This window comes from Anguilla anguilla, chromosome 14 (assembly GCF_013347855.1).
Source record: "Anguilla anguilla isolate fAngAng1 chromosome 14, fAngAng1.pri, whole genome shotgun sequence".
In the NCBI taxonomy this organism is placed as follows: Eukaryota; Metazoa; Chordata; class Actinopteri; order Anguilliformes; family Anguillidae; genus Anguilla; species Anguilla anguilla.
The window spans coordinates 37,686,709-37,696,568 of NC_049214.1; the positions used below are offsets into that span (position 1 = coordinate 37,686,709).

The 9,860-nt window shown below is 53.5% G+C and overlaps 1 protein-coding gene across 1 annotated transcript in view; it reads right to left on the reverse strand.

Annotated features, from left to right (window-relative positions):
- Positions 1 to 792: 792 nt before the first annotated feature.
- LOC118213051 (nucleus accumbens-associated protein 2) overlaps positions 793 to 9,860 on the reverse strand; it is a 29,004-nt gene continuing 19,936 nt past the window's right edge. The window contains exons 2-6 of the mRNA XM_035391662.1: positions 6,511 to 7,417; positions 3,029 to 3,205; positions 2,393 to 2,498; positions 2,040 to 2,137; positions 793 to 1,427 (exon numbers count right to left, since the gene is read on the reverse strand). Coding sequence (XP_035247553.1) covers positions 793 to 1,427; positions 2,040 to 2,137; positions 2,393 to 2,498; positions 3,029 to 3,205; positions 6,511 to 7,354 — 1,860 coding nt within the window. The 5' untranslated portion in view covers positions 7,355 to 7,417. The remainder of the gene's footprint in view (positions 1,428 to 2,039; positions 2,138 to 2,392; positions 2,499 to 3,028; positions 3,206 to 6,510; positions 7,418 to 9,860) is intronic.

The window sequence follows — 9,860 nt, forward strand, 5'->3', positions numbered from 1 at the left end:
CACGCACAGTTTGGCGTTCTCACAAAAGAGCCGCGGTTCTGGTGGGAACCGAAACGAACGTCAATTATCATCTAAATCACATAAACGACCGCACACCCGGCAATTATATCAGCCTCAGTACGCGCTTTTTCGGAGAACAAATTCTCTCTCTGCGTCAGCTTTTCCGCAGCCAGAGCGATCATCTGAGCAGAATCCCCACGTAGCCGCGCTCGCCTGCCAGTGAGCACATTACCGTCCTCCTAATGCGACTCTTCTTTCTCCCCCACTACGCTAGATTTACGCCACGTTTCTACAGAAAAAAAAATACATTTTTTATTCAGCTCAACGTCATTTCGGCCTTTATCCTGCTCGGATGGATTCTCGAAGGAACCGAAACATCTTACGCGCTCCAGTCTGTGTCCCATCCGCGTAACGCTGTCCCGATCTTCACAGATGACGTTTTTTTGTTTGTTTTTAATAACAGGGGTTAGCTAAGGAAATACCGTTTTGTTTTTTTGTTAGCATTAGTGTAAAAAAGTCAGAACAAGTGCCAAATAGGTACTCTCTGGGGTATGGAAGTGCTGGCCTGGTCTCTCTCTTGCCTTGCCTGTGTCCGCAGTGTTTGGGGGGAAAGGTCAGTGCACGTCTGTGGTCTGTAGTGTGGGTCTGTGTTCTGCTAGTGTGGAGTAATACGCTGAGGACTTCCCTGTGGAGGATGGAGTCAGGGAGAAGTGTGTGTGTGTGTGTGTGTGTGTGTGTGTGGGGGGGGTGGGGGGTGGGGGGGTTATGCTGCGATAGGGGGGGCGTAGGCGCTCACTGCCCGTTTAATCGCAGCCCCTCCCCAAAATCGTCCCCCTTCTGTCCTTCCGGGGTGCAGGGCCGACACCCGCCCCCTCCCCCAGCGCCCACCTCGACCCCGGGCCCCAGCGGGCCGGCCCCGCCCCCCCCGGCGGCGGCGGCGGCGGCGCCCTCCGCCGTCTCCAGCACGGCCTCCTCCTCCTCCTCCTCGTCCTCGGGCTCCTCCTCCCCCGGGGCCCCACCCAGCCGTGGCTCCGCCCCCTCGGCGGCGCCGCCGCCGCCCACGCCGCCGCCGGCCTCCGGCCCGGGGCTGTCCCCGTCCAGCCGCAGGTGAGTCCTCAGGCCCTCCTTGCGCAGCTCGCCGTACAGGCGCTGCTCCAGCGTCAGGCCCGAGGCGGCCAGGGACTTGAACTCCGCCTCGAAGGGCAGGGGCGGTCCCCCCGCCGCCTGGGCCCCGCCCACGCCCAGCCCCAGCCCCGCCCCCAGCCCCGCCCCCGCCCCGCCCCGGTACGCCTCCATCCCGTCCGGCAGCATGGACTTGATCTTGGGGAGCCAGCGCTTCCGCACGCGCCGGGCGTTGGTGCACATGTCCGCCGCGATCACGTTCATCTCGCTCTCCTTGAAGTTGGGCGCGAAGTTCTGACAGTAGACTGCGGGCGAGGAAGGAGGGGCCAGAGGGGGGGAGTGGGGGGGGGCAGGGAGGGAGAGGAGGAGGAGGAGGAGGAGAAAAAGAGAGAGGGAGGAGATAAACGAGAGGAGGGACAATGTCACACCGACATCTGGCTGAACCGCGTCGCGGCCGTTGGCATCAGCTACTCATCGGTCCGTCTGTACCGGACACAAAGGTGGACACCTGCCAACATAAACTAGCACGCTAATTACACAACGTCCACACGATTGCAACACGCCCATGAATCTTCCCAACGGCTGGCTTAACGCTGTGAATGCATTTCACTTCCTCAATAAAACACCCTTAATATTTGCCCAGATAACTGTCTCGGGCCTTCTGCTCTGTCTATGGTTTTTCTCTGACTTAGCCTCCTCCAGTGAATGTCGCCCAAATCCGAACCAGCCACTCGAAGTGGAACTGCTGTGTTTGAGGCTAAAGGGATTGCGGGATCAAATCCAGCTGGGGTATAGCTGCTGTGCCCCGGAGTGACTCAGCTTTGAAGTGTGCCTGTGACAGCGGCTGGTTACGGGACGTGCTGTTCGCGTCGAGCAGATTTTGGGGTGGGGGTGGGGGTTTTGGGGCGGAGACTCACGTTTGACAGCGTTGAGAACGCGGCTGTCCAGCGGTTTCCGGCTCGGATCGCTGGTGGAGGACCGGATGCCCGTCCCGCAGCTGTTGGCCAGCGTGTTCCTGCATGTACCACAGCCGGCCACCAGAGGGCGACCAGCGCAACGCGCGTCAGACAAAAACCCAATGCAAACCGTCGTGCAACAAAAGCATTCATGGTCTGCTTTTTAAACAGCTACTTTGACCCGAAATAAAAAACATTTTTATCAACCAAATACATAAGAAATGTGTTACAACACCAGGTTGCCAGGTTCCAAGGCCCAATCCCGGCCTCTCATCTTCCCAAAACTCTTGAGTAGGTCAAAGGACGGTTCTCACCTGTCGAAAAAGGTGGCAAGAAGGCGACGCAGAAGCACTTTGTGCTTGATTCCGGCGCACAGGTGACAGTTCATCAGCTGCCCTCGGGTCATGAACACCCCGGTACCTGGGACAGAGAGAGAGAGAGAGAGAGAGCGATGGAACTCTTCAGTGGAACTCCTGCCGTGTATCTGGTTTTCTGACACAAAATGGCTGCCCAGGTGTGTGATAAACACGAGCGCAGGGGTTCCCAAACTATAGGTCGTGACCTCACGTGGGGTTCGCCTGATTTAAGGAGGGGATCGTCTGAAAATTTTAGGGGAAAAAAAACAAAAACAAAAAACCTGTCATTTTTTCACTCTTTAAAATTTGCGAATATAGGCTAGTACATGTCGAACATCAGGACAACCCAACTACCCAACTATAAGCAATTTCGCACAAGGGGTCATGCCTGTGTATCCTACATTGTGCTAGCCTGCGCACTCCTAAAGTGCTCTGTGCTGCACTGTGCTAGCCTGTGTATCCTACATTGTGCTAGCCTGTGTATCCAAGATTGCGTTAGCCTGTGTATCTTGCACTGTGCTCGCCTGTGTATTCCACATTGTGCTAGCCTAAGCACTCCTAAACCGCGTCATTCCCTTCGACCCTGTGCTGTACCTCCCACCAGCTCCAGCTTCTCTCCGGGGTCCCCCTCGGTGTAGAGTTTGGGGTGGCAGCGGTACCCTATCTGGCTGATGAGGCTGGCGGGCAGGGCCACCAGGTCCCGGCGAATCAGCACGCAGGACCGGCTCTCCAGCGACAGCGGCATGGCCGCCACGTCCGACTTGTCCGGGACTGGAGGACACGGGGGGAGGGGGGGGGGGCGGAGCAAGAGCGGGAACAGGAAACAGGAAGACAGGATTCACCTCACAGACCCGTGACTGATTTAGACCAGTAATATCATTTAGGCTGCATATGATTTCATAAATGAACGTGGACTCGTGTGCAGGCTGGTTTTACTGGACGTGTTAAGCGCTTTACACCACCGTGTCAATATCAATAACTCATATCATTCAACACAAGACGGAACATGACCCCGCGTTCGTTCTCCCCACGGCCTCGCTGTACCCACAATGCACCGCGTGGGCCTTGAAATGAAAGACGCTTTCTGGGAGAATGTAGCTTCGCTCAACTGAAACCACAGAGCAAAATGTCTCGGAAATCAATCTGAAAAAAACTTGTAAAAATATAAAAATATGGGTAAAATTCTGCTTTATGATTTCCACTCCTTACTAGTTAAAAAAGGAGTTTTACCCATTTTCACTTTTTAATGATAATTTTTTCATTTTTAATGTCCTTCATCCTTAAGGGAAAAACAAAATATACATAATTTTTTGCTGATATAAGAATTATTCAAGCCACTCTTTTACATATGCATGCACTGAATCTAAAAGTAGCACACGTAGGCGTTGTGAAAGCGTCCGACCGCGGTGACGTAAAAGAGGAGCGCGCTGTTTCTCAGAGCAAGGCCCTCTCCCGTCCGTCGAACACCTTCACGCTGACCTCTAACGCACACAAAGCGCGGCGCTCTCAAATATCCCGCAAAGTCACCCTTTCAGAAATACCCGAAACAGGAGACCCCAGCCCAACGCGGGACAGAGCTGCTTCCCCGGCCGGTCGATGCCTCCGCCACGGTCGCCAGCGAACTGAAGTTCAGCCTTAGGTGTTACGGAACAAAAAAAAGGGCTCTAGCATAAACAGGCTACATTGCGCACGGTACAATGTCCAGTGTTAATTCAACACTGACAGAGTACAATAGGGACCCGTATGTACACCGTGAGAGTTGATCCAACACTGAACGTTTAACAGCTTTGGAACCCACCCCAGGCCCCTGGAGAACTGCAGGATGCGCTGGTTTTTGTTGTTACTCGGCAACCAATTGGCCAATTAAAGCGGCCGACTACATTATTTAACGCACCTGTCCCCGTTTCTCGGATACAAATGAATTGCCGATTTTAAAGGTGGGGGCCCCAGGACTGGGACCGGCCATCGCTGTGCTATCCACTCAAAGACAGGAAAGCCTACAGGTAAGCCAGCTGCAAACTGTTAAACGGGGGCCTAATCTTACGAACAAAACCCCCCAGGGAAAATACCCGGCTGTGCTTCGTTGCGGCTAACGCCCAGCTACGCGGTTAGCGTGTCCAACTAAGCACTTTTTTCAAAGAGTTCATTTCCAACTAATAAAGAAACTCGTAATTACTTTCCAAGTCGCGATTAGCAGCGAAGCGGGTTGGTTTCAGAGAGAGCAGAGGAAGCGTGCCTCGTTGAAGCCAGGTCCGCACGCGTGGGTTTGCCGCAGCGGGACGCGTGGAGAGGGTGTAACTGTCCTGCGAGCAGCACGCGCGGGATCATTTCGCGCGCTCTTTCTCGCGGGAGGCACTCCCCAAACGTGTAAAAAAATCTATGCCTGTGGGCAGTGTTGGGCAAGCTACCTGGAAAGTGCAGTGAGCTAAGCTACCAGTTACTCTACGTTAAATGAAGCTTCACTACACTGAAGCTACCCCCCAGAGAAATGTAGCGAGCTAAGCTACAGCAACATGGCAAAAGTAGTTCAAAATGTTCAATGTTAAAAACGACAAAAGTCACATTTCAGAGTAATCTGAACTTTTCAACTTTTCCTCTGTTCTCTCATTTTTTCACCACCTCCTCCCTCCTATATGTTACATCACATTGCATAACAGGCATTTGGCAGATGTCCAGAGCAACGTACAAGAAAGTGTAGGCTATAACCGTAACCAGGGGCAAGTGTGAACTTGAAAACCCTAGAAGGAAGCACAGTTCCAAGTGCAGGGAGGGAGCGACCGCGTAGTTTAACTTGGACCCTGTAGGTTAATCTGATCAACACAAACAAACGCAACAAAGCAGTCTATGCAAATAGTACAAGCAATAATTAAACAAGTAGGCGCGAGCGCAATAACTAAAATAAACTAAAATAAACAGCTCACCTAGCTACATACCTATCTTTCCATCAAGTAAACTCAAGCTCGCGTGTGTCTGTATTCCAGGCATCAGCCCAAGGACCGGTACGTGATGTCACCGTCATACAGAAGTGCTTCTGTCGGCTACACATGCAGGTCCGTGTATGGCGGTGGCGTCATTTACTGATCCTCAGCAGCTTTATTTCGGACCGCAGCAAGTATGGAAGAACGTTTCGTTATTTGCTCAAGTGGCCTTCCACAGCAGAAAGCTCCGCTGCGCTTGAGCTTCAGAAATGCTTGGGGAAATGTAGCTTGCGTGGACGCTACCGCACTACTTGATCAATAAAAGAGCTTCGCTACTGAAAAGCTATTTGATTCAGAAAACAGCGACGCTACCACCACGCTACTGGGAAATGTAGTTAAACTAGTAACGACGCTACTTGTAGCGACGCTACTGCCCAACACTGCCTGTGAGTATCACGTTCTCTGCTGTGTCGAACACACAGACGGGGGAGAGAGGGGGAGGCGGGTTTCGCTTGACCTCTTGACCTTCAAACCTCTTTTTAACCTGCCAGAGGTTAACGTCATTCGACGGCAGCGTTTGACCGCAGGAAACGAGGTACGGCAAACTGAAAAGCGGAGTTTCGCCTTAGAAACTGACTTAATTTCCTCAAAAACACGATTACGCCCCATCGTTAGCACTTCTACTTTCACCTAGCGCCCGCCGAGACGTGGCTGAAGTTTACCACGTCCCACAAAACGGCTTCACGCGTTGTTCGTATCCCCAAAGATCAACACAGAAAAGAATCTGGTCGCCCCAGAAACGCGTGCTCTGCATTTCCCGGATTTCGCGAACATTCGGTTATCCCGTTTAATCCCCACGTCCCCTTCATTAAATAACCGGCAGGAGCCGGGCTGAGTGAATTCTTCTCTGCTCACTTTTCTGCTTGACTCAATTCAGACATTTCTATCCGGCCCAGAAGAAGGCTCGGCGAGTTTCCCAAAGGGACGTATTTTTTCCCCACTTTAGTTTTGTCGGAATATTGACGAGAACGAGAGTGAGCGGCTCCACGTGTGGCCTGAGTTCCTGACGCGGGCGGAGGGGGGGGGGGGGAGGTGTTGGGGGGTAAACAGAGGAGGGGGGGGTGGTGGTGGAGGTAAGAACAGGGGGGCCGTATTTACCGCCGTAGTGGTTGGCGGAGCGGCCGTAGATCTGGCCGTAGGCCTCGTCGCCGACGACGTCGTACGGCTCTTCCTCAAACTCCTCGTCCTCGTTCTGGTAGGACGTGGGGCTGTCGGTGGTGGGCAGGCTGGAGGCCCCGGGGCTGGACCTCTCCCCGGGGTTTTGGGGGTACGGCTGGGCGCCGGGGAACGCCCCCGCGTAGAAGAGCGAGCCCCCGCCCCCCGCGCGCGCCAGCCGGCCCCCGAGGACCCCGCCCTCCCCGGCCCCGCCCCGCCTGTGCCCGCCGCCGATGCCCTGCTGGAGCCCCAGCGGAGCCTCGCAGCCCTCCAGCTTGATCCGCCGCGCCCCGCCCGTCACCGAGGGCGACCACCCGGGCGGGCCCAGCACGGAGGCGGCCGGGTGGGCGCTGGGGCTCTGCGGCTCGGACCCGGGGTCCTCCGCGGCGGCCGTCTGGGAGTCGCAGTGCGGCGAGTTGGCCTTGAACATCAGGTCCATGCCGCGCTCCACGATGTGCTGGATCTGCAGGTAGCCCGCTGTGTACATCACCACCAGCTGCTCGCTGGCCGCCATGGTCAGCTTGCCCGTGTAGCAGAAGGACAGGATCTGCTGGAAGCAGGCGGGCGCCACCGAGGACGGCAGCTCGAACTGCGCCTTGGCGCTGCCGCTGAACAGGTCGCGGAAGTAGAGGCTGCTGGCCGCCAGCACGGCGCGGTGCGCCTTGAACGCCTGGCCCTTCACCACGATGGACACGTCGCAGTACTGGCCCAGGAGCCGCTGCTCGTTCAGGCTGCCCAGCACCGTGCTCCCGAAGTTGGGGATCTCCACGTGCAGCAGCTGGGACATGGCGGAGGAGGAGGACGAGGAGGAGGAGGAGGGTGCGGAGCTTCAGTGCAGCGTGACAAACATCTGTGCGCGCGAGAGAGAGAGAGAGAGAGAGAGAGTGGGGGGGAAGAGAGGGGGAGAGGGGAGCAGGGGGAGAGAGGGAGGGAGAGAGAGAGAGAGAAAGAGTGACAGAGAGAGAGGGGCGGGAGACAGAGAGAGAGAGGGGAGGGGGGGAGAGTGAGAGGGGGATAGAAGGAGAGAGAAAGATACTTAGTATGCCGGATGGACAGTGAGAGGGACAAGAACAATGACAAGACAACAACAAAAAAACAAGAAAAAACCACAACTACAACAACAAAAAAACAACAAGAAAACAGCAACAACAATAAAATTAAAAAAAATAAAAATTAATAATAATAATAATAATAATAATTTCCAATTCTTTTCCTGTAAATGATTATAGTCCTGTAGATTGTTATGCTATTATTACATGCTTCGGCAATATAACGTGTAGCACATGTCAGACCAGTGATGCTCAGGTGAACTGAATTGGTGAAGAAACAGAGATAGCACGAGAGACAGAGACAGTGTCCACACCACACAGCATCGTCCCTCTCAGTTCAAACACATCATTCCACTTTATCCTGGGTCGTGTACACTCTTAAACCGATGTACTTGCAACGCATTTAATCGCATGCAGTAACTAGGTCCTAATAATCCTTTATGTCAGTGGCATAAGCAGGCTTTCCCAATGAAACTGCCAAAACCAACAGAAACACTTCAGAACCCTGGCATTTCCATTTTAAAAGAACACAAGATCGGATCATTCAAACCATGTGGTTACCTGCAGACACAGTCATAAAACAACCCTTAACACTCAAAATATCAACTAATAATTGCTTATTAATTTACATGACTGCCCATCTTATAAAGTACAATAGAATGATTGTTTTAAGCCCCCGAAAGGGGGTGATTCAAAATCAATTATGGTATGTTAATCCCTGATAATAAACAACAAGACCATAGAGGCAGCAACACTTCCACGTCCCGATTCCTCTAAAGCGCATCAATTTGCACGGCTCACCCACTCTCACAACTTACACTGTTGGGCAACACGGAGTGAGGCTTCCAGGAAAACTAAGCACTAAGTTCCCCTCCCGCCTCCTATACAGGAGCACGCCCCCTCCACACACACACATGCCCCCTCCACACACACACACACTCACTATATACACACACACACACACTATATACACACACACACATGCCCCCTCCACACACACACACTCACTATATACACACACACACACACACACACTCACTATATATACACACACACATGCCCCCTCCACACACACACACACTCACTATACACACACACACACACACACACACACACACACTCACTATATATACACACACACATGCCCCCTCCACACACACACACTCACTATATATACACACACACACACACACACACACCCCCTCCACACAAACACACACACACACACTCACACGCCCCCTCCACACACACACACACTCACTATACACACACACACACACACACACACACACACTCACGCCCCCTCCACACACACACACACTCACTATATACACACACACACACACACCCCCTCCACACACACACACACACGCCCCCTCCAAACACACACACACACACACTCACGCCCCCTCCACACACACACACACACACACACACACACACGCCCCCTCCACACACACACACTCACACACACACACACACGCCCCCTCCACACACACACACACTCACACACACACACACACACACGCCCCCTCCACACACACACACACACACTCACACACACACACACACACGCCCCCTCCACACACACACACACACACTCACACACACACACACACACACACACCCCCTCCACACACACACACACACTCACACGCCCCCTCCACACACACACACACACACACACGCCCCCCTCCACACACACTCACATGCACACACACACACACATGCCCACTCCACACACACACACACACACACACGCACACTCACATGCACACACACACACACACGCCCCCTCCACACACACACACACCCTCACTATATACATACACACACACACATGCACACACACACACTCACTCACGCACATGCACACACACACACTCACTCACGCACATGCACACACACACACTCACACACACTCACTATATACACACACACAATATGTGCGAACACACACACACACACACAGGCACACTCACCTTTGCACAACACAAACACACACACACACACGTAAACACGCACACACACACACACACACAGACATGCACGCACACACATGCACACGCATACACTCACACACACACAAGAACACACACATGCGCACATGCACATGCACACACACACACAAACACACACAAATACACACACACAATACGCGCAAACACACCCAGGCACACTCACATTTGCACAACACAAACACACACACACACACACACACACAGGCAGTACACACACACACTC